The following is a 24,826-nucleotide window of genomic DNA, read 5'->3' as shown; positions in this document are numbered from 1 at the left end:
AGCCCATTTACTTGGGAACCCTTGGAGAAATCTACTTGCCACACCAAATTAAGACCAGCAGCCTGTCATGGCTATTTGAGCTGGGACCTACAGCCCCAACAAACAGGGTTCATTCCTAGTGACTGGCCCAATCTGTGTGGAGTTTGTATATTTCCCCTGTGTCTGTTTGTGTCTGCCTCCAGTTCTTTGATTTCCTTCCATATCCCAAAGAAATGCAGATTGTTAAGTCTAACGGCCACTTTCAATTACCCCTAAAATCTAGGTGTTCCTGACTTGGGTTCCACAGACCCCTTGCCTAATAGTATTCATCCATGGCATTAAAGAGGTAGGGAATCCTTGCCTTAGGTAATAAATGAGAGGTGGAATCTGGGGTAAGTTGACGGCGATGTAGGGGTGTGTGGATAAAATTAAATTCATGTATATGAATGCTTCATGGTTGGTATAGACTTGATGAGCCAAAGGTCTTATTTCTGCATCTTTGATAAATCATGTATTTCCAGCTCTCCTACCACAACAGTACCATAACTGCAACTTTTGCTTTTGTAGTATTCTCAAGATAGCAAATCATTCCTAAGGAGATATCAGTATCAGGGAACTGACCAAAAGCAATGCTAAATATTATAGAGAAAGGAGAGGGAGAGAAGCTGAGTGATTTAGAGAGAGGCTTCCTGACCTTGGGTCCAGGGGAGCTGAAGGTATTGCTGCCCAAAGTGGAACCAAATGAATTGGGTGATGTCCAACAGTGCAGAATTAGAGCACAAATACATCCCATGTTTATGCAGCTGAGTTAAGAAGAGACAAGACCCCTATGAGTAGAGGTATAGATGGCAGGAGTTTAAAATCAATGGGAACAAGTTTGTGTCAATTTTCATAACACATAAGATCAGAATTAAACCATTCAGCCCATCAAGTCTGCCCTGCCATTCCATCATGGCTGATTTATTACCCCATTCTCCTGCCTTCTCCCTGTGACTTTGATGTCCTGACTAATCAGTGTGTAACCACAGCCAACCACATGGTACTGTTAGAGTAGCAACTATTTCTTCTAGCTTTACATAACGTTATTTGTAATGAAAGTTTTATTGGATAGACTTCTCAAAATATTAAGTACCACTATGAGCTAGTAAATTAACAAATGCCTCCCCCACTGCCAGTGTTACTCAGTGATGATTATTATATAATATTTTTTTGCACAAGAGGATGGTTCCCAGGCACCTGTCTGCATTAAATAGAGCAAATCACAATGTAGCTTCATTTTTCTGACTTGTGGTGTCTGTGATCCGTTATCCATTGCCCTGACCCATTAAACCAGCCTTGATTGGATGCAGAGCAGACTCAATGAGCCGAATACCTCGTTCTATTTACTTAATGAGATACTGTACAACGCAGAATAAGCCCTTCCAGCCCTTTGAGCTACGCTGCCCAGCAATGCCCCGATTTAACCCTAGTCTAATCACGAGGCAATTTACCATGACCAATTAACCTACCAACCAGTAAGTCTTTGGACTGTTTGGAAACCGGAGCGCCAGAGGAAACCCACGTGGTCATGGGGAGAACATACAAACCACCTCACAAGCAGTGAGGGGAATTGAACCCGGGTCTCTTGTACTGTAAAGCGTTGTGCTAACTACCACACTACCGTACATGATACACAATTTAAGTTGATATATTTTTAAAGTGCATTATGGGTATGTGAATTAGCATTCAAAGTCCAGGACCAAATGCAATATGATACTTCACCACTCTGCTGGGTGCCAGTGCATCGTTTGATACCAGAGCATGAAGTTGCGGTCAAGGTATATTTGAAGTTGTGTGTTGTATTTTTTTGCAATGTTAAAGTTACACTTTTTTTGTATTTATTTATTAGTTGTGAGCATTCCTGATATTTATTCTGCTTTGCTCATTGCCCTTCAGTAGCTAGATGCTGCTGAGTTCCCTCCTTCAGCCTCTGCAGTGTTTTTTAGTGAAAGTGATCCCACATTGTCATCAGATAGAGACTTGCACAATTTAAACCCAGCAACTATGAAGGACATAAAGTTTATTTCAAAGAAAGGATGGCATGCGATTTGGTGAAGATCTGACAGATGCCTTTGAATAATTCTGACTATAAAAATTCCTGTGAATAAGTGGGGTGCCAAGGTCGTCTAGCAGTTAGCGCGATGCGTTTACAGTTTGGTTTGTCAGAGTTCAATTCCAGCATCCCCTGTAAGCAAGTCTGTGGGTTCCTCCTCGTGTGCGTGTGTGGGTTTCCTCCAGGTGCTCTAGTCTCTGCCCACAGTCCAAAGATGTACCAGTAAGTAGGTTATTTGGTCATTGTAAATTGTCCCATGACTAGACTAGGGTTAGAGTGGGGGTTACTGGGCAGCGGCTCGAAGCACCTGAAGGGCCTGTTCTGCGCTGTATTCCTAAATAAGTAATTATAAGCAAACGTAAGTGAGTCAAGTTGATGGCCAATACATTAAAATTATGTTTCGTAAGAGTCTATGAAACAGGAGGAGGACTAAGCCAGTTGGTAGGTACATATGCAATTAGTGGTAGCAAACACATCTTTGCTCTCCGATAAAATTCCTTTTTTCTATTTAACTAAAAGTAATACCCAATAAATAAGCAACTTCATTAAACTAAAGCACAGGAGAATGTTGTTCCTTTTACAGTACAGGGGCTTCCTGTTTATTTTGGGTGAAGTGTTACTGTTGTGAATCTTCTGAAACACAGAGAGAAATTTGCCTGTGTGTTGCTATGTCTCATACTGCTCTGAATTGTTATCCCAGAAACAATACAAGGCCGAAGCAGAAAAGACCATGTCTCATTACGTTCCCGTAATTGACACACCTGAGATACAGAGAGTCCGGGAAAACCAGAAGAACATCAGCATGGTAAGTCAAAAAGTCTCACTGACACATAGTTTGGGCTATTTCTTCAGGAACCAAGACTTTTTTTTTCTGGTTTCTGACTTTTTTTCTGGTTGTTGGATCAACCTGGCTATGCCATTGCAAAGACATGGGCCATGGAAAGGAACAGAGAACAAGGCATTGTTGCCATGTCGTCTATTCAGTGTAATGCAAGTCTAGAGATTAAAAGTCCCACCTTGGTTTGAGACAGGTTGCAAGATTGTTGTCGTTGGCCTGGAAAGAGATTAGCACTGTCATTGTTACTGTCTGGACAACTGGTGTTCAACATGTCTACCTGAGATGGTAAACATGCATTCTATTTGTGCATATTCTTTGCTTTGTATGTTTTCACGAAATTCAAAAAGGGCTGTAACAAAAGACTACTTTCATTCAAGATGGAGGAGCATTTCTTTCACTCGTTTTCCCTCCTCCGCTGAGCGGCCTCCTAATCCCAATTCCTTTTCACCATCTGCAAGACGTATAGGAATAGTCCCCACTTAAATTCAAGATCAAGTTTAATTGTTATTCAACTATACATGAATAAAGCCAAACGAAACAGTATTCTTCTGGGGCCGAGGTGCACAACATGGTACTGACAGGTCATACACAGCACAGGGCACACATAGCATTTATAAGATGGCAGTGAACATACAATCACATAAAAAAAATATATTGAGTGTCATGTCCTGTAGACTGATAATGCATAGGATGCTGTTGGCAAGAACAAGTCCACAGCAGTCCGACCATTGCACAAAAAAAAGTGCGGCCGCAGACAAACGCAACCCAACTTGTCTTCGACCAAGCAAACACTGGAGAGCAGCACCAACGGGAGGGGCCAGCCCAGCGCAGGCACTGCGCCACACGGCCTCCGGCATCTCCTTCCATGGGCGGCAACAGTCCCTGGTTCACACTACAACTGAGGCCAGGCAGCTCCCTGCTGTCAATTTCACTAATGAACCAGTGAAGCAAATTTGCAGTACTCCGCGTTACTGATGTCCAACAGGGTCCTGTGACTGCAAGGAAAACATCCCAGACAATCGTGCATTGTCTCCGCACACTGCCTCTGGTACCTCCTTCCCTGGTGGCTGAAACAGGATGCGACGCCGCTTGCAACAAGTCTAGCTCCATCACTATTGAACAACTCGCTAGTGGGATAGACCTGCAGTACTTTAATGTTCTTGATAACCAGCAGTGTTTTGCGATGGTAAAAAAGGCGTAAAGGATGAACAACTGATTGGACCCAGAGAGACCACTGTGTCTGAGCACCGCTTCCATCTCGGAGAGTGCAGCGAAACAAACTGCAGAAACTCAACGTCATCCAAGACAAAGCCCACTCGAATGGCACTCCATCACACTCTGTACAATTGCAGTAATGCATCTCACTCCTGCATCTGAATTCTCTGACAAGGAAGGCCAACATGCACCTGGTCTACCTTCATGATCGCCTCGAACAAAAGCAGAAATGCTGGGAAAGCTCTACCAGACAAAGATGATGTTGTTGAAATAGAAAACTTCACTGACTTCAAACTTCATTTGGTTTCTCTTTCCACAGATGCTGCTTGACAAGCTGAGTTCTTCCAGCATTTCAGTTTATGCTTCAGATTCCAGCACCTGTAGCATTATTTGTTTTCCTTTCACTTCCCTGCAGTGACTAGGATGCAAAAACATCTGGTGTTGTACCTTCCACCCTTTCCCAATTGATCACATTGTAACAGACGACATGTGAACATATAGATTAAGACTATTAGATATAAGAGCAGAATTAGGCCGTCCGGCCCATTGAGCCTGTTCTGCTATTCCATCATGCGATTTATTATCCCTGTCAACCCCATTCGGCTGCATTCTCCCCATAATCTTTGATGCCCTGACTAACTGGGAACTATCAACCTCCACCTTAAATATATCCAATAACTTGGCCTCCACAGCCACCTTTGGCAAAGAATTCCACAGATTCAGTACCCTCTGGCTAAAGAAGTTCCTCCTTATCTCTGTTCTAAAGGGATGTCCTTTTATTCTGAGGCTTGCCCTCTGCTTCCTCTTGCTAAAGAAGTTCCTCCTCAATTCTGTTCGAAAGATATGTCCCTCTATTCTGAGGCTGTGCCTCTGGTCTAGATTCCCTCACTATAGGAAACATCCGCTCTCCATCCACTCTTATCTAAAGCTTCTGTTACAGTCCAGAATTTCGTCAGCTTTATCATGGGTTGTAATTCATCTTCTGTCATCAGTGGTAAGTGGGTGCAAGTTTGCATCTCCCCCCACCTGCCGCCTCTACACAATCGGTTCCAATGGTGTCAGTGGAGCTGAGTAGGGTAGGTGGCAAACACCTACCACTGGCGACAGCAGATCCGTCTCTCCCTGTTGTCTTTGCAACTTTTCTTTCCTGTTTTCTCACTGTTAATTTTCACTCTGTTTTATAGCTTCAGTACACTTCAGAGCTTAAACATATTAAAGGAAAGGTCACCACAGTAAAAGACACACCTGAAATCCTGCGAGCTAAAGAAAACCAAAAGAATTTCAGCTTGGTACTTTTTACCTGAATACTTTTCCAGTGCTAACATACTCACCCTTTGAATATTTATTCTTTCCTTTTAAATATACAGAGACACATGTTAACAAAATTTATCAATTTGCAGTAATCTAACAATCATTTTAGTTTCTTTCCACAGCTGAACATATTCTAACAGTAGCCTCATCTGCTTTTACCTGTTAAAGGCTTTCCTTGTCCTTGTTTAATTCATGGTTTGGTTAGTTAACTCTGCTACTTCGATTATTTTCAGCTATTTTAAGTATTATTGTTTCAGTTGTCTTTCCACTTGTTAACGAATCACAACCTACTCAGTTACAGTGCCAAAGTAAGAAAATAAGATGAAATTCTCTGACCTTCATTTTTATACCCTACTTCTGTGTGTAAAGATCGCATATAAGGAAGATGTTGGTACTGGAACATCAATTAAAGAAACACCAGAGATGGAGAGAGTCAAAAGGACCCAAGAAGCGATTAGCTCGGTATAATCCCTGATGGCCCCAATCCTCCATTCCCTAGTTTGTGATAATCCCCTAATTATAGTACTCCCAGCCTTTCATGGATTCCTTCACTGGTGTGACATTTAACCTCCTAACTGTAACAGTTATAGAATACGTCGTGTTCACATGTAACCCAGCTTATGATTTATGATTCCAAGCTGAAGAATTATTTTTGAAAGTCTTTATTACCAATTCTTTCTTTCTGATGTTAAAGGGACTCTGGGCAGTGACACAGTAGTATAATTATTATGTTACTATAATCCAGAGGAGAACACTACTTATGCAGAAAACACAAGTTTAAGTCACACGATACCAGTTTGTAAATTTAAAAGAAAAATAAATAACGATGCCCATAGAATAGACAATTAAATTAATTAATTAAAGAAGTTGTAAGCTATTCTTTTTTTTTCGTCCCGTATGTGTTGTTAAAATAACCCACTTATATAGATCAAATGCATTTGATGGGACAAATTCTCCGCACGGTTGAGGAAGTGCAATAAAAGCAGGCCTTGGCAGAAATGGCCAAATCCTGAAAAGGAAGATCTGATTCAGTGAGGTTTGTTTTATAGTTCAGACTGAGCTGCAACATTGCTGTTGGATAGCACACACCAAAATGTTGGAGGAACGGTAGTGTAGCAGCTAGCATGACGCTATTACAGCTCAGGGTTTTCGGAGTTCAATTCTGGCGCCATTCTATAAAGAGTCTCTGTACATCCTCCCCGTGGATTGTGGGTGAACTGGATATTGAATGAGAAATAAAACCAGTGACCAAAACTCTGACAAATGTTTAGTGTTAGCAACAAATGACAAATTACCATTCTCTGTTTTCTCTTACTTTCTTACTGCCTGTTATGCCACTGGCGGGAGGTCCTCCATCTCCGGCAATATTCAGAGTTCTTTCATTGTGTCACTAGCTTCCTCGTGGTCAGTCATGCAAGTCCTGGTTGGAGACTCCAGAATACCATTACACTTAGATGCAGAACAATTCTCCATTGCTGTTTCCATAACAGTTTTGTTTTACCAGTTAGGGTTTTTAGCCCTGATCTGAACCCCCGAACCTGGTGGACTGGTGGACCACTCTTAGCCTTTGACCTGTTTGGCACTGGTGACCCAGCCAAGAGCCAAAGCATAAAACCCTGATTCCAGCCAACATAGCTCTCCAGGTCAATGAGGCATACAAGCCTCCAAACCATGACAAGGATGTGGTTCTTGGAGGTTTATTTTCCCTCATGGCAACAAAACCCAATGGTTTTTGAAGGTCCACGTATTGACTCTTGGCTAAAAAACCAGTGCTGTAATCATTTGGGAACTACAATCCAAGCGCACTTGCTTTTAAAGTAACCATCCAATATTAAAAACCTATGCTTCTGAGTTGCTTTATCATTAGTTCAGAGCTCTGAGTCCCATACCTCTGTAAGTGCAAAGCATATTTAAAGCACCAGTACATCTAACGCTTTGTGAAACTATTCAGAGCAAAAACCAGCTTTGATCACAAAGGCTTCATAAAACATTTTTGCTTATTGCTCAAATCATCCTGAATAATGCAAAAGGAACAGGAGTAAATAAAATCTAACCCACTCCCAAATAACCTGTAGGTTTAGTAAAGTACACCACCCAAAAATGGAATCAAAACTTGTCCTAATCAAAGGCCGATCCATAAAAGCAAACATAATATCAACAGATTCTACCATTGTTGATCTTAGTTAACAGATCAACAATGGTAGAATCTAGGAATCTAGGAATCTGGCTAAAATAAATAATGCCCTAAGAGCATTAAATAAATAGTGAAAGCACTTTGTGTCTTCTTCTTCTTAAGTCCATCATGGCCAAAGTTGTGGTGGATCACCTCTGCTGGGGCATAGCAGCTCGCTAGAGTCCTCTGGTCCAGGCCGATGATTCGCTTTCACCTCGTGACTTCATACGTCTTCTAGGTGAAGATCCTTCTTCTCCCAGGGATGAGGTCTTGGGAGTTTCTGTGGCATTGTGTTTTTACAGGTGGGGGCTGCTGACCCCATACCCAACCCTCCTCCTTTTGCAGCCAGGCTTGGGAACATTCTTGGCAGAGTTAAGCACCTTTGTGTGGAGCATTTTGTTGTTGTCAGCTGCTTCAAGAGTCATAAAAATACTCAAATCTTAAACATACTAAAGCATAGGCTGGGTTACTCTATCGATGAGGAAAGCTAGTGTCCTAGTTCTAGATTTATCCTGTGTGTATTGATTTGTATTTAGTCACCTTCACAAAGAACTTGAGAGCAGAGTTTCATCTCCGTTCTCCTGCTCTTCTATCACAAAGTTGGCAGGGAGCAAATGAAAGCAAAGAACAATAGATTTCAACGCTTTCCAACCAAGCTATGGGTGATAATCAGGATTTCATCCCCTTTAATTTTAAATAAGTCATTATTGTTGTTCCTTACCGTGCCTTGTGGCATATCGGGTGGCAACCTTGCCATTCCTTTAGCATTTGTCTTTTTTTTTATGAGGACCAGTTGTTAGCTCAGTGCTCAACCCAGCACAGGTTTGAACCCCAGACCACTCGCCTCGAAGTCCAGTGCGATGCTACTACATCACTGGCCAGTTTAATTATTTGTAAATGGGTGCAGTCAGTTAATAGCAGCACAACATTTAACTTTTCTAAGCTCTCTTAGTTCCTCCAGCTAAAATACTTAATTTTATGTTACATACTATCCTTTGAAATTAAATCATAATTTTGCTCCAAAGCATTAAATAAGTTACACTTTGAGTATATGGTTAATGATAATGTTAACACAAATGGTATAAATGGTATAAAACAAATATTATGGGAAGAGTTTTGACATTTATCAGTTTGATTAACCTTTCTTTCAAATGCAGTGTGCAGATTAATCCCCAGCCCAGTAACCTGTGTGTGATGTGGTTCATTGGATCTGTGATCCAACTTAGCGTGTGATTTAATGTGGTTAGTAATTTGTCTAAAATATGTATCCTATTATTTAATGTGCTTACTGTTTGTCCTTTCCTCCATGATCTACACCCTTTGTAGATCAAGTACAAGGAAAGTGTTGGGCAAGGAACAGCAATCTCTGACCTGCCTGAGGTGAAACGTGTAAAGGAGACGCAGAAGAACATCAGCTCGGTAGTTGCTGGTTTCATTCTCTTGTGTTAACCCACATTCCCTCCCCACTATCTAACTATTATCTCACTAAACTAAACTATTTGGATTGTTTTCCGATATTTACTTTTCAAATCATTTAAACCTCATTGTCATTTAGAACAGCTTTACGGGTTTTGCTAAGCAACATGAGGAAGGTACATTGGAAGAGGTAGACTCACACGAAAAGTGACCTAGTGCCAGAGGATGTTGGTTGTAGATGTATGTTTCTGCAGGTATACAGGTTACATGATGAAGTTATCAAACGGCTTGTGGACAAAAGAAAAACAACTGGTGGGGGATGTTGGTTATTGAAGGAATCTAAATCAGATCCTCCAATTCAGATTTAGATGACCGGGTTTTAGATCTCTAATTCAAGACTCACTATTTGGATTATTAAGATATGTCACAGCATTGTGAACTCCAAATCAGTTTTCGCTGTTGGGAACTTCAAATCAGGAATCACTCTCGAATTCACATAAAACAGCATTAACTATTGCAATTTCCAAAATGGTTTCATATTTGAGATCTCCTAATTAGTAACTGTTAGGAGTTATTGGATAAAACAGGAATGCTGGGATGATCCAAGCATGATTATTATTTGGAAATGCAAGCTTAGAGCTAGTGTTTGAATATTTAAATCAAACCGCTGGTATGGACTTAGAACTTGATAGTAGTCCATTATTGCAAGAATATCAAATTCATTTTCAGGCTTTTGTGTTAGCTTAATCAATGATTTCTTTAACAAAAGGCTAATGATGGAGGCTTTTTTTACTTCAGCTAGTTGGGAATGCCCTGCACAACTCCCCAACCTGTAAATGATGAATCAAAATTGAGAAATTCTAAGTTAAAACGGAAAATTCTGAAAATATTTACATGGTCAGACAACACCAATGAGAAAAGAAAAGCAGAGTTCATTATTCAAGCTAATATTCAGAACTGGAAAAGCCTAGTCACACTTAAAAAATATCTTTAAAACTCTTGTAGTTACACTATATTGCTGCAATTATTTAACACAAGAGCAGGAACCACACATCTAATTTAACAAAACATAAAATCTTTTGGAAGATTAAAACTAATTGAACAATCTGTTTAGGAAAATCAATTGTTTAATGTATCAGTTTTTGAAAATAAAATGTTCAAAGTTTCATAAAATTACAAGCAAGTTAATATAATAGAACCAAATTAATTTTAGCTGATTAGTTTCACGTTTGTTCTGTTTGTCTATATGGTACTGCTGATTGAAGTGGTGGTTTGTTGCAGTGTCTAATATGTTGTGATGTACAGTTCGGCTTTGTCATTGTCTGTCTGGAATTTACAATATGCTCTTTCCTCCCTGATCTACACACACTTTGTAGATCCAATACAAGGAAAGTATTGGGCAAGGAACAGCAATCTCTGACCTGCCTGAGGTGCAGCGTGTAAAGGAGACACAGAAGAACGTCAGCTCGGTAGCTGTTGGTTTGATTCCCCCTGTGTTACACCATAATCTACCTTTACTACCAAACCCTTCCTAGCACTAAATACAATTTATCTATTTTTCTTGTCTTTTTTCTTCAGATTAATTTGAATATATTTTCTAATTTTTGATCTCAATTGCATTAACCAAAGTCTTGACAAGATAAATACTTTATTTGAAGAGATCAAGACAGAGAGTTGAAATATTTAAAGCAATGACAATTCTTTGACAGAGTGAATATATATTTTTTACACCTGAACTGAAGATTGTTCTAGAGTCTATTAATATATGATGGTCACCAAGAAATCCAATAGAAATCTCAAAAGAAACTTCTTGAAATAGAGAATGATGAGCATGTGGAATCTTCTGCCATAGAGAATGGTTAAAGCCAGTAGTATGAATTGGAATTGGTTATTATTGTCACATGTCTGAAGGAGCAGTGAAAGCTTGTTATGAATACTATTTGTACTGATCAGTTCATTACATCATGACTGAGGTCAGTCAAGGTGAAACAATAGTGAAAGTGTCGTTCAGGTAGACAATAAATTGCAAGATCATAATGTATGAATGCATTTGAGGGAAAAGTGGGGATGCATTCAGGGAGATGGGAATAGAAGCTTGTGCTGATGCACTTAATTAAGGAAAGACAGGAGAAAATATGAGAAGTTTAAATGCCATCATAGACTGGTTGGATCAAAAAAGCTGGTTCTTGTCACTTGCCCGTGCATCTCCTCCCTCACCTCCATTCAGGGCTCCAGGTGAGGCAACGCATCACTTGCAAATCTGCTGGGGTTGTGTATTATGTCCAGTGTTCCTGATGTGACCTCCTCTACATTGTTGAGAGCTGTTGTAAATCGGGGTACTGCTTCGTTGAGTTCCTCCGCACCAATCACCACAAGCAGAACTTCCTGGTGGCCAAACATTTTAATTCCAATTCGCATTCCCCTTCTGACATGTTGGTCCATGGCCTCGTCTTGTGCCAAGATGAGGTCACCCACAGGGCGGAGGAATAACACCTTGTATTCCATCTGGGTAGCCTCCACCCTGATGGCTTTCTCCTTCCCCTCCTCCCACCTTTGTATTCTGGGGTTTTCTCGCTTCCTGCTCAGTCCTGAAGAAGGTTCTTGGCTCAAAATGTCGACTGCTTATTCATTTCCATGGATGCTGCCTGACCTGCTGAGTTCCTCCAGCGTTTTGTGTGTTTTGTCATATTGTGTGCATTTTTGAACCATGCCCTGATTAATCACGTATCCTATCAAGAGATATAGAAAAAGTGCAGACAAGTAACGTACCTAACCTGTAGTTGTCTTTGTTAATCTAATTGTGTATTTTGTGTATTTTTATTTTGCATTCCATTCACAACCTTCTTCTTAAGGAGCGAACTTATCCCAGCCTTAATTCAAATCTCTCAATTCCCTAGTACAGTCTCTTGCATGAGCTTGAAAAATGAGGGTTATTGATCACAAGGAGGGAGGGTGTTGACATGTTAGGTGGTAAGGTGTCGCATCTGTACAAGGGAAGGGTCTGTCGGATCACTGAAACTGAGATGTGTAGGAATTAATTTTTGCAGAGAATGTGAATTTCTGGAATTCTGTGGATAGGAGATAAATACTTTTTTTAAAGATTGGGACTTAAGGACTCTTTGGAACTAGTGCAGAAGAGGTGTCAGACCCTGGGGCAGATTAGCCATGATTACATAGAATAGTGAGGCAGGCCTGAGGTGCCTGGTGACTTACTCAACGTACTCTCATAAGGCATGTTCCCCAATCCAGGCAACATCCTTGTAAATCTCCTCTGTACCCAATCTATAGTTTCCACATCCTTCCTGTAGTTGAGGTGACCAGAACTGAGCACAGTACTCCAAGTGGGGTCTGACCAGGGTCCTATTTAACTGTAACATTACAATCAGCTCTTAAACTCAATCCCACAGTTGATGAAGGTCAATGCCCCGTATGCCTTTTTAACCACAGAGTCAATCTGCGCAGCAGCTTTGAGTGTCCTAACGACTCGGACCCCAAGATCCCTCTGATCCTCCACACTGCCAAGAGTTTTACCATTAATATTATATTCTGCCATTATATTTGACCTACCAAAATGAACCACCTCACACTTATCTGGGTTGAAATCCACGTGCCACTTCTCAGCCCAGTTTTCCATCCTATTGATGTCCTGTTGTAACCTCTGACAGCCCTCCACACTATCCACAACACCCCCAACCTTTGTGTCATCAGCAAATTTACTAATCCATTCCTTCACTTCCTCATCCAGGTCATTTATAAAACTCACAAAGAGAAGGGGTCCCAGAACGGATCCCTGAGGCACACCACTGGTCAATGACCTCCATGCAGAATATGACCCATCCACAACCACTCTCTGCCTTCTGTGGGCAAGCCAATTCTGGATCCACAAAACAAGGTCCCCTTGGATCCCATGCCTCCTTACTTTCTCAATAAGACTTGCATGGGATACCTTATCAAATGCCTTGCTGAAATCCATATACACTACATCTACTGCTCTACCTTCATCAATGTGTTTAGTCTTATCCTCAAAAAATTCAATCAGGCTCGTAAGGCACGACCTGCCTTTGACAAAACCATGCTGACTATTCCTAATCATATTATGCCTCTCCTAATGTTCATAAATCCTGCCTCTCAGAATCTTTTCCATCAACTTACCAACCACTGAAGTAAGACTCACTGGTCTATAATTTCCTGGGCTATCTTTACTCTCTTTCATGAATAAGGGAACAACATCTGCAACCCTCTAATCATCTGGAACCTCTCCTGTCCCCACTTACTGAGAGAATCTAAGAATATGAAATGAAAACGTTACTGCAAAATGGTACTCAAGTAGAAGATCAGCCAAGATCTTGATGAATGGTAGAAAAGGTTCAAAGGGCTTCTTCTTACCTACATCAGAGTTGTCAGTTCCTGCATACACTGTGCCTTTTTAACCCCTTGTCTCACCTTCATCTTTCAGCCAAAATTCATCACATCTCATTCACTAATTGACTACTCATTGTGCCAGCCTCATTAACTCATTGCCCTTCTACGTGTGCAATTTTGAAACCTTACCCACTTCAGTAGTTTTAACTTGTACTTTCAGACCTTGGGTTAAAATGGCAGCTCAGTCACAGCTACCTAATTGGCACTGAAACTGCATATCTTAAAAAAACTGTGATAGAAAATGGTGGAAGTATTTAGCAAGGCAGGCAGAAAATCTGGCGAGAGAGACGAAGGTTGATGGCCTCTCATCAGTACAAGAAAAGCAGTTTACCTAAGATTCAAAGTACATTTATTATCGAAGTATGCAGCCCTGAGATTGTAATAGAAATAGAAAAAGTAGATCTCAAATTTTATCTTCTACATTTTTTGATTTGGGAATGTTAATGAAAACTCCATGGAGAATAAGAAGCTTCATGGCACTTTAGAATTTATATGAGTTGGGGACGCAAAGGAGCGGGTGAGTAACTTCACCCATTTTACCAGCCTTCGTTTCCCAGCATATTTGTCGGTCTCCTTGGATTCTATGGTTTGGATAGATTGGAAGATTCCAGTAAAACCAAGCCAGAGGAGAGAAAACTGTGCAAATAGCTTCATGCATTGTCTGTCTAGGTTTTGTTTGCAGAAAGTCTGTGTGTGCTGTTTGTCATGTGTTTACAGTTTGTCCTTTCCTCCTGGATCTATATCGTGTGTAGATCCAATATAAGGAAGGTGTTGGGCAAGGCACTGCAGTTTCTGACCTGCCGGAGGTGCAGCGTGTAAAAATGGCACAGAAGAACATCAGCTCGGTAGTTACCAGTTTGTTCATCGATGACTACTCTCCCTCACTGTGTTACTGCTCTTTGGCTTCCTACCACTGAATACAATTAATGTCATTAATCGTTAGGCTTCTTTAATTTATTCTAACTCCTGAAATTTATTTGTGAGATTTACTTTGCTTTTTGCTATTTTCTTTCAACATTCAGATATTGTTGAAGGGAAAGTCATCAAGGTTTAAACAGTTTGAAAGTAGAGTTTAAAATATATTTGAAATTGAATTTGAATTTATTTAAATCTTACATTCGTCCCAGAATATTAAGGAGTAAAATTTTTTCAATATGACTTCGTCGCAATGTATAGACATGTGAGTTTATAAGTCTAATGGCTTAAAGAAAGAAGCTATCCCGTAGCCTGTTGGTCCTGGCTTTAATGCTGTGATACCGTTTGCCAGACGGAAGCAGCTGAAACAGTTAATGGTTGGGGAGACTGGTGTCCCAGATGATCTTCCAGGCCTTCTTTACACTCCTTTACACTCCTCAATGTCCTCAGTGAAGGGAAGTTCACTTCCACAGATGCGCTTGGCTGTCTGTACTGCTCTTCTGCAGTGCCCAGCGATTAAGATTGGTGCAGTTCCCGTACCAGACGGTTATACAGCCAGTTTGGATGCTCTCAATAATGCCCTTCTTAGAAGGTCTTGCGGATTTGGGGGCTCATGCCGAACTTCTACAGTCACCTGAGGTAGAACAGACGCTGTTGTGCTTTTTCTTTGCCACACAGCTGGTATGTACAGTACAGGTGAGATCTTCGGTGATGTGTATTCCGAAGAACTTGAAACTACTCACCCTCTTGTGCAGGCCATTGCAGTAGATGAGTGAAAAGTGTTTACTTACCCTATGGGGGGGATAGGCCACTGACAGCTACTTATCAGAGTCCTCTGTCCTGGGCCAGTCTTTCACCTTGACTCCAGGTGCAGCCAACTTTGTGATGTCCCAGGGATGGGCTCTTTGGAGCTTCTGTTGGCATTTCTGTAGTTCTAGGTTTTCACAGGATGGGGTTGCTAGCCCCATGCACAACCCTCTTCCTTTTGCAGCCTGGCTTGTGACCATCTGCAGCAGAGTTAGATGAATGGAAAGTGATTGAACAAAATTATATTTGTGACAGGGAACACCACCAACATCATAGGTCATATCCCACACTGAAAAACCATGTGCTTAGTGCATTGATAGATCTCAGTCCATTTTGAAATCAGAACTGAGATTTTACTGTTTGTGAATCCAAATTAAGAGACCTCCAAATCAAAATCTGATTTTTTTATCTTTAGGATTCAGAAAAGGGAAAAAAAAAATCAAGTCAGCTATTTTTAATGAAGATTTTTTTCTCTATTTTGAAACTATTAAATTCAATTTAGTCATACATTTCTTTTGAATTAAGTGGTATGTTTTGAGAAATTCATTCTTGCATGTACTACATAAATATTATAGTATCTCCAGTATCACCTCACTAAACCACTCTAGTTCTTCCAGTAAGAAACCTTCCTTAAAGTCTGCCTAATGTCTAATTCTGTTGCTTAACGTCAAATATTGTTTGTGATCCCCACTGTCAAGTGCCATTAGATGTATTAAAATGTTAAATGTGCATTTAAATGGTGGTTATTGTCTGTGATGTGCTTACAGTTTGTCTTTTCCCCTGGATCTACATTCATTGTAGATCAAATACAAGGAAGGTGTTGGGCATGGAACTGCAATCTCTGACCTGCCGGAGGTGCAGCGTGTTAAGGAGACACAGAAGAACGTCAGCTCGGTAGATGCCAGTTTGATTTTGCTCTTCCCTTACTTCATTGTTCCCCTGCCTTACCACTTCCCATTCCTGCCACTAAACAAAATAATGGTCTCATTATTTTAAAGAAGTTTTATATTTTAAACCTTGCTGATTATTGGAACATGATTGTGAGACTGACTAAGGTTTTTTCTTGATGGAAATAAGTTAACCAGTCAAATGTTTTAAAACATACTTTACAGTGATCTACATTGAGAAATATAAACAGAGGTATTTCACAAAATCATGATTACAATATCAGTTCAGCACTCATTTCATAAATTACATGTTATGGACTGTGTGCCCCTAAAAAAGTAGGCATCTATTAGTCTCGTAAGACCATGGATTTGCGCCTTGGGAGGTTTCCAGGGTGCTGGCCTGGGCAAGGTTGTATGGAAGACCGGCAGTTGCCCATGCTGCAGGTCTCTCCTCTCCACGCCACCGATGTTGTCCAAGGGAAGGGCACTGGGGCCGATACAGCTTGGCACCGGTACTTTTGCAGAGTAATGTGTGGTTAAGTGCCTTGCTCAAGGACACAACATGCTGCCTCAGCTGAGGTTCAAACTAGTGACCTCCAGATCACTAGACAGATGCCTTAACCACTTGGCCACTGTGTACCCCTAGAGTTCAAATAAATTTCATCTGGATCATATAGGTAAGGAACAGGGCATTCATCTATCAGGACCAGCAATGTAAGCCTCATCTCCAGTACTTGTGTTAGCAGAACTTTCTTGACAAGTATTAATTTTGGGACATGCACACAAAATGCTGGAAGAACTCAGCAATCTGGCAGCAACTATGGAGAGGAGAAAACAGTCATCGTTTCAGGCTGGGACCCTTCATTGGGTGCTGTTACTGCTGAGTTCCTACATCATTTTGTGGCTGCTGCTCAAGATTGGCAACATCTGCAGAATCTCTTGTATTTTTAATTTTGGGATAGGTGCCTGATTCCCTTCCTGAAACAGTATCTCTGACATTTACAGCTCTGCATATGTTGCCATACAGTACTGTACAAAAGTCTTGGGCATATATACTTTATATAGCTAGGGTGTCTTTGAATTTTGCACAATACTGCAGTAATTTTATGTACTGCTGTGGGAAAAAATGGGATTTGATGACATATGTGAGTGATGATAAACCTGATTCTGATATGGGTCTCTATTGTGGACAGAGAGTGGGAAGGGGAATCATGGTTGGGAAAAGGGAAAAGGAGAGAAGAGGGAGCAGGAAGCAGCAGAGAGACATTCTGTAATGATCAATAAACCAATTGTTTGGAATCAATTGACCTTGCCTGGTGTCTCAGGGTTGGGTGTGTCTACACCTGTTGCGTCCCCACCCCGGCATTCCTTCTCTGTCACTTGCCCCACGTCCCTCCTGTGGCACTCCACACTTGCCATTTCCAACATCCTTTGCTCCCACTAGATCCACTCCACGTTGAAAAATACAGTACTGTGCAAAAATCTTAGGCACCCTAGCTATATATTATGTGCACAGTACTTTTGCGCAGTTCGGTGTATACACCATCAATACAGACAATTGAAACGAATGATTGTGGGGTTTAACTGTAGACTGCCTTTTACTGTTATGCACTAAGCCAAAGTCCGACAGCCAAGTCTATAGTTTGGTCCATTCCATGTCTCAGTATTTGCATAAAGTCTATGTGCCATTCTACCTCCAGATTTTTTTCCACAATATCTCTTCTATTCTCTAGATCTTTCTCCTCCTATGAGGTACTCCTTCAAAGCTTACTTTGTGGCTTTATGTGAAATCATCTTTTATACTTTTTCCGGTGAAGCATCGGGAGGCATTTTGCTGTGTTGAAGTCACTGTGTCAATCCAAGGTGTTGTTGCTGCTATCTGTCATGTGCTTACAGTTTGTCTTTTCCCCCCATATTTACATACTTTGTAGATAAAGTACAAGGAAGCTATTGGGCAAGGAACGGCAATCTCTGACCTACCAGAAGTGCAGCGTGTAAAGGAGACGCAGAGGAACATCAGCTCGGTAGCAGCCCATATGATATTTCCCTTCAGTAGTATAGAACTCACTTCTCCTTACTACCCAGCACTTACCACTTTATTTCACTAACTACAATTAAATCCTTTTTCAAAACCTTTATCAAATTCCTCAGGTGTTCTTGTGGATTGTTTTTTGTTCCACTTTGTAAATATAGTCAGAAAGCCAGACAGCATAGAGAGGGGCCTGTTGACCAATGTTGACCATCATTTTGTGGCTGCTGCTCAAGATTTTCAACATCTGCAGAATCTCTTGTATTTTTAATTTTGGGATAGGTGCCTGATTCCCTTCCTGAAACAGTATCTCTGACATTTACAGCTCTGCATATGTTGCCATATAGTACTGTACAAAAGTCTTGGGCAGGTATACTTTATATAGCTAGGGTGTCTTTCAGTTTTGTACAATACTGTAGTAATTTTATGTACTGCTGTGGGAAAAAATGGGATTTGATGACATATGTGAGTGATGATAAACCTGATTCTGATATGGGTCTCTATTATGGACAGAGTGTGGGAAGGGGAATAATGGTTGGGAAAAGGGGAAAGGAGAGAAGAGGGAGCAGGAAGCAGCAGAGAGACATTCTGTAATGATCAATAAACCAATTGTTTAGAATCAATTGACCTTGCCTGGTGTCTCAGGGTTGGGTGTGTCTACACCTGTTGCGTCCCCCACCCCGGCATTCCTTCTCTGTCACTTGCCCCACGTCCCTCCTGTGGCACTCCACACTTGCCATTTCCAACATCCTTTGCTCCCACTAGATCCACTCCACGTTGAAAAATACAGTACTGTGCAAAAATCTTAGGCACCCTAGCTATATATTATGTGCACAGTACTTTTGCGCAGTTCGGTGTATACACCATCAATACAGACAATTGAAGCGAATGATTGTGGGGTTTAACTGTAGACTGCCTTTTACTGTTATGCACTAAGCCAAAGTCCGACAGCCAAGTCTATAGTTTGGTCCATTCCATGTCTCAGTATTTGCATAAAGTCTATGTGCCATTCTACCTCCAGATTTTTTTTCCACAATATCTCTTCTATTCTCTAGATCTTTCTCCTCCTATGAGGTACTCCTTCAAAGCTTACTTTGTGGCTTTATGTGAAATCATCTTTTATACTTTTTCCGGTGAAGCATCGGGAGGCATTTTGCTGTGTTGAAGTCACTGTGTCAATCCAAGATGTTGTTGCTGCTATCTGTCATGTGCTTACAGTTTGTCTTTTCCCCCCATATTTACATACTTTGTAGATAAAGTACAAGGAAGCTATTGGGCAAGGAACGGCAATCTCTGACCTACCGGAAGTGCAGCGTGTAAAGGAGACGCAGAGGAACATCAGCTCGGTAGCAGCCCATATGATATTTCCCTTCAGTAGTATAGAACTCACTTCTCCTTACTACCCAGCACTTACCACTTTATTTCACTAACTACAATTAAATCCTTTTTTCAAAACCTTTATCAAATTCCTCAGGTGTTCTTGTGGATTGTTTTTTGTTCCACTTTGTAAATATAGTCAGAGAGCCAGACAGCATAGAGAGGGACCTGTTGACCAATGTTGACCACAAGATCCTCCCTGCTAGTCCCAGCTGTCTGCATTTGGCCCATAAGCCTCCAAGCCCCTCCCCCTGTGTCCCTCTCCAAATGCCTCTTTAAATGCTGCAATTGTAACCACACCAACCACTTCCTCTGGCAGTTTATTCCAGGTACTCACCACCTTTTTTGTAAAGAAGTTACCTCTCAGAGCTCTTATAGCTCTACTCTCTTATCTTGAATCCGTGACTTCTAATTTTGTAAGTGAGAAAGGGAAAAAATTGATGTGCTAGCCTTTTTTTTTTGGGCGTTGGAGGGATTGGAGTTTATCATAAGAGAGTGAATGTGATAAAATTACTTGTTTTACAAGCGGCTCCCTTTTTCACCTGCTGTGTGTAGTTTGCTGCTGCCCATATGCAGTATATTCACTCTTTTGACCCTGTTACATTGAAGGGGCTGACATATATTGCTTTACAGACTCAGTCTCCACCAGCATCACCCACCTCCCCCCACCCTCACAATCTCAGCCTTCCCCTCTGAATTTAGATAGAGTGTAGGCTGTTCATCTACAAGGATTATCATTGTAACAATGAATCCTAAATTTGCATAAACAGAAACTTGCATAGGCAATGTCAGCTAATCAGGGACACTGAAGCCAACTGTGATATTTAATATGTTGCCTCCTCAATACTAAATTAAAGCAAAACCACTTTCTGGATTGTGCATTCTGGTGTGAAACATCTTTACCTACTGGACTACATAGGAGCATTCATTGTATAACCTGTGCATTCGGTTACTTGACAATGTTTGTGTAAGGATTGTGTGTCACTTGTACTGAGCTTCTTCTCCAAACCTCTATTCTTTCCTTCAAGGTGTTCCTTCATTTCTGTCCTATCTTTCCTCAACATGTGCTTGATGTGATATTTTGCTTGATATTTGTTCCTTTTGTCGCCATGAAGTGTTCTGCTCTCTCAAAGGTGTGGGTGCTCATTGTTCATCATATGCTTATGGCCTTGTCTTTTCCCCCTGGATCTGCACACTTTGTAGATCCAATACAAGGACAGTGTTGGACCAGGAACAACAATCTCTGACCTGCCGGAGGTGCAGCGTGTTAAGGAGACACAGAAGAACATCAGCTCGGTAGTTGCCTATTTGATTCCCTCTGTTACTCCAGAATTTCGTTCCCCTTCCTCTTTATCACTTCCCTTCACTAAATGCCATTAATACTATGTCTTCCAATGTTATTTTTCAGTTTTAACTCTTCTAATTACTGAAGCATTGCTGTGGAGTTGACATAACTTCTTAACTATCAATTTTACCACATACGGACTACTGAGATGAAAGAAAATATATGTGTAGGCATCAGTTACCGGTGGTTACGATGCATCACATAAATGGGAAACTTTTTAACATCTTTGATTCCTGATTAAATATTTGAAATTTCCAATCCAGATTTTCACTTTTTCCAAATCTAGGATTTAATGAAATAATGAAAATAATGAAAACAGGTGATGCATATCACAAAGTTTAAAGTTCAAAGTACATTTATTATCAAAGTATGTGTACGTTATACAACTTTGAGATTCATCTCCTTACAGGCAAAAGAACTGAAAAGGAACCTTAAAAAAAAAGAACCTTGTCAAACAACCAATGTGCAGTAAAAGAAAACGAATCATGCAAACACTATATGCAAGCAAATAACATTCTGAACTGAGGTCAATAGAGAGTCCATCCCTAAACCCTTAGTTCAGCACTGATCAAGCTGCAAGCTGAACCATCCCATCCCTCGCCTAAGGACCCAACATCCTGACCTTTTCAATCTAGCCCAGCGCCTAAATTGTCATCCAAAGTCCTGGTTTTGCGACCACTGATACCAGGTAGATGATCTCTGAAGAGTATTGATAATAGCTGGGGTCACCCATCTTGTAAAGACACTGCTCAGAAGAAGTCAATGGCAAGCTGCTTCTGTGGAAAAGTTTGCTGAGGACAGCTGTGGTCATGGAAAGACCATGATCGCCTATGTTATACATCATGGCACATAACGATGATGATGATAGCAAAAACAGATGGCTCTAATAAATAATTTTTAGGTACTGCAGTCATTGTGCTGAACTTACATGGTAAAGTAGGGTATATTCACTTATATATAAAATGTAGTATTTAGTTTTCTAAGATTCAAACTAACTAGCATTTCACAAACTTTATGTTTAAAAAAATAGTCAATTAATAAAATATGAACTTAGATTCAAGTGGTAGACCATAGTTTGTTCTATATATTTATTATTAATAAATGCCTATTGAAACTCAGACACTAGCTATTCCCTGGAATTTCTCCCCTTGTTCAGCAATGCTGACTTTGTGATGTAATGACATCAGCATTTTATGTTCTGCCTCCGCAATTCAGCTCCATTGGGATTGGCAGAGTTTGATTATTCTACATTGCATCCAGAAGTACAAAAGTAAAGTGGCAATTCCAGCTATAAATGTTTAAAGTGACATTCCATGTCATTCTATTATGTCGTTTGGAATACTCTATAAATAAAACACCCAATCATACCCCTCCCCTCCCCCACCTTTCTGTCCTCCCTTGTTTAACATCTGTCATTGGCAAGATGCTAAATCAAAGAGGAAATAAATAATTGTTTGAGAAAACTGAATATTATTAAGTCAAGTTTTATGAAAGTTTTTGACACATTTACCCACATGCTTTGGAATGTACAGAGAGAGTTGATAGAGGGGAGCCTATAGATGTCAGGTAGTTAGATTTCCAAAAGGAATCTGTCAACATGCCACTTAAGAGGTTGGTAGAAAAATTAAGAGCCAAAATTACCGCAGGGGGTATATTAGCATGGATTGAAAGCTGGTTCTCACATAGAGAACAATGAATTTTCTCTAACGGGGAAGTTGTGGAACATAGCAACTAAGGAGCTGGTCATTTAAACCTGAAATACTGTGTGTAGAAATTTCTTCATGTAGAGTGTTGTGAAACTCTGAAATACTCCACTCTGAAGAGCTTGGAGGCCATTTCATTAAGGTAGATATAGATAAATATTTGAAAGATTGAAGAATTGAAGGTTATGAGGAACCAATACAGAAGAGGGATAGAAGCCAGTGTAGATCAATGAATGACAGGGCAGGCTGGAGGGGTCTAGTGACTTACTGCTGCCCTATTGTATTCCTCTGTTGTGAACAGGCTGGAGATTCAAACTCTGGCAGTTCTCCAGCATCCAAGTGATCCTTCTTGTAAGAGCTTAGATGATGAAGGACTTATTCAATGCTGATTACTGTACTATAGAACTCAATCTTTTAGATTGATTGTTCAACAAAGACTAACATATGAGTTTCCTTTCTCCCTCTCCTTCCCCAGGGGTGTTTTGTCAATGGTAACATACCATACCTTTGAGATACAACCTTTCTGGGCCCCTTGATCCCCAGCGTCCAGCAATCCCCCTGATTTCATCCTAGTCTAATCACAGGACGTTAACAGAGACCAATTAACCTACCAATTGATAAGTCCTTGGACTGTGGGAGGAAACCCACGCAGTCACGGGGAGAACGTACAAACCCCTCACAGGCAACGGCGGGAATTGAACCTGGGTCACCTGCACCGTAAAGCGTTGTGCTAACTAATAGGCTACTGTGCAGCACTCTCAACACCTGGATCTAAATCAAAGCCGTATCTGGTTCATTTGACTTTGTACTGGATTAGACAATGCCTTTACCAATGAGAACATTGAAGAGAACCTAATGTGTAAATTGGTTCATTCTGTAGCTTGAAGCTCTGTAAAGTTTGCATGCTTACTGTAGCTCTAAAATTCCATCTGTGACTTCACCACTCTCTCTCACTTTTCTTCTTATCAAAGTCTTCCTGACTGTCTTAATTCTTCTCCTCATGACTGCTGTGAAATGTCTTGGACTACTTTACTTTGTTAATGGTGCTGTGTAAATGTAAAGTGTTAGTGCTGTCTGTCATGTGCTTTTGGTTTGTCTTTTCCCCTGGATCGACATGTACTGTAGATCAAATACAAGGAAGGTGTTGGACAAGGAACAACAATCTCTGACCTGCCTGAGGTGCAGCGTGTTAAGGAGACACAGAAGAACATCAGTTCGGTAGTTGCTGGTTTGATCCCTATTAACTCACCAAACCTGCCTTTCTACCTGATCCCTTTTAACACTAGAGTGAGAGTTTTTGTCTGTATTTTTGGTCAATGCTCTTTTAAAAGGTTCTCTCTAATCATTGCAACATTTTAACTTTTCACTGAAATGCCTCACTTTTGAAGGACATTGATTTTATAGAGTCCAATGTCCAAAAGGACCGATATTTAAGGCAAGTATCACAAGTCCTGGGCATATGACCAGAGACGCCAGGCACACAATCTCTGAAGAGTATTGATAATGGCTGGGGACACCCATCTTGTAAAGCCACTGCTCAGAAGGCAGCAATGGCAAACCACTTCTGCAGAATTTGCCAAGAACAATCATGGTCATAGACCGTGATCGACACAGCACATAATGATGATGATAATCGACTGAATAGGACAATAGGACAACGGGTGGTATTTAAGGCTGAACTCCAAGTCTGAAAACCATGAAAGTAATTATTTGAGTTTGAGATTAGGTTATGAATTTTTTTTCATTTATGGATCCAATGATTCAACATCAGCCTAAGCAGTAAAATAATGTGCCTTTAGTGTAAATTCAAGTTCAATTTTGTTGTCATTCAACCATACATACAGTAGCCAAACATTGTTCTTCTGGGGCGGAGGTTCAAAACATTGCATATGTTTTACACACAGCACATACAGCTATGATCTAGGACATGGAGTCACAAAACAGTATTAACGCAAGTCCCTGGGTGACATGGACTGAAGATTGACAGGCTGACATAAAGTGCAAGGTGCATATTTTGTGCAAGACAGTATAATGTTACTCAATTATTATAATAAGACAAACAGTTGTATAAATATGTGAAACAGCATCAAAAAACCATGAAAGGTGACCAGGTCAGGATGAGCATGTTGGTGAATGAGTCTGGGTGAGGGGTAGCAGAGCATTTGAACAGAGTGTACATGTGTGCTGGGTGCCAGCAGGGTAATTGATTTAAAATGGCACCATTGTCCAAACTTTTCTACATTCAGAACTTAGAACTATGGCATCTTTTTAAAGTAAACAGCTTATATATTTTTTTAAAGTCTCATGTGTTTCATGT

The 24,826-nt window shown here is 40.6% G+C and overlaps 1 protein-coding gene across 11 annotated transcripts in view; it reads left to right on the top strand.

Annotated features, from left to right (window-relative positions):
- neb (nebulin) overlaps window positions 1-24,826 on the top strand; it is a 355,138-nt gene that overhangs the window by 300,200 nt on the left and 30,112 nt on the right. For 2 of the 11 annotated variants that reach the window (XM_072258675.1, XM_072258674.1), the window contains exons 135-138: window positions 2,772-2,876; window positions 5,309-5,413; window positions 5,805-5,897; window positions 8,935-9,027. In XM_072258675.1, the coding sequence (XP_072114776.1) occupies window positions 2,772-2,876; window positions 5,309-5,413; window positions 5,805-5,897; window positions 8,935-9,027 (396 nt within the window). Of the gene's footprint in view, window positions 1-2,771; window positions 2,877-5,308; window positions 5,414-5,804; window positions 5,898-8,934; window positions 9,028-10,400; window positions 10,494-14,198; window positions 14,292-15,969; window positions 16,063-17,986; window positions 18,080-19,337; window positions 19,431-20,664; window positions 20,758-23,634; window positions 23,728-24,826 lie in introns of all 11 variants that reach the window. The other 9 variants (XM_072258677.1, XM_072258676.1, XM_072258666.1 and 6 more) reach the window with 8 other exon arrangements.

Source organism: Mobula birostris, chromosome 5 (assembly GCF_030028105.1).
Source record: "Mobula birostris isolate sMobBir1 chromosome 5, sMobBir1.hap1, whole genome shotgun sequence".
Taxonomy (NCBI): domain Eukaryota; kingdom Metazoa; phylum Chordata; class Chondrichthyes; order Myliobatiformes; family Myliobatidae; genus Mobula; species Mobula birostris.
The sequence above is the reverse complement of the archived record's forward strand: the minus strand, read 5'-3'. Positions and strand labels throughout refer to the sequence as shown.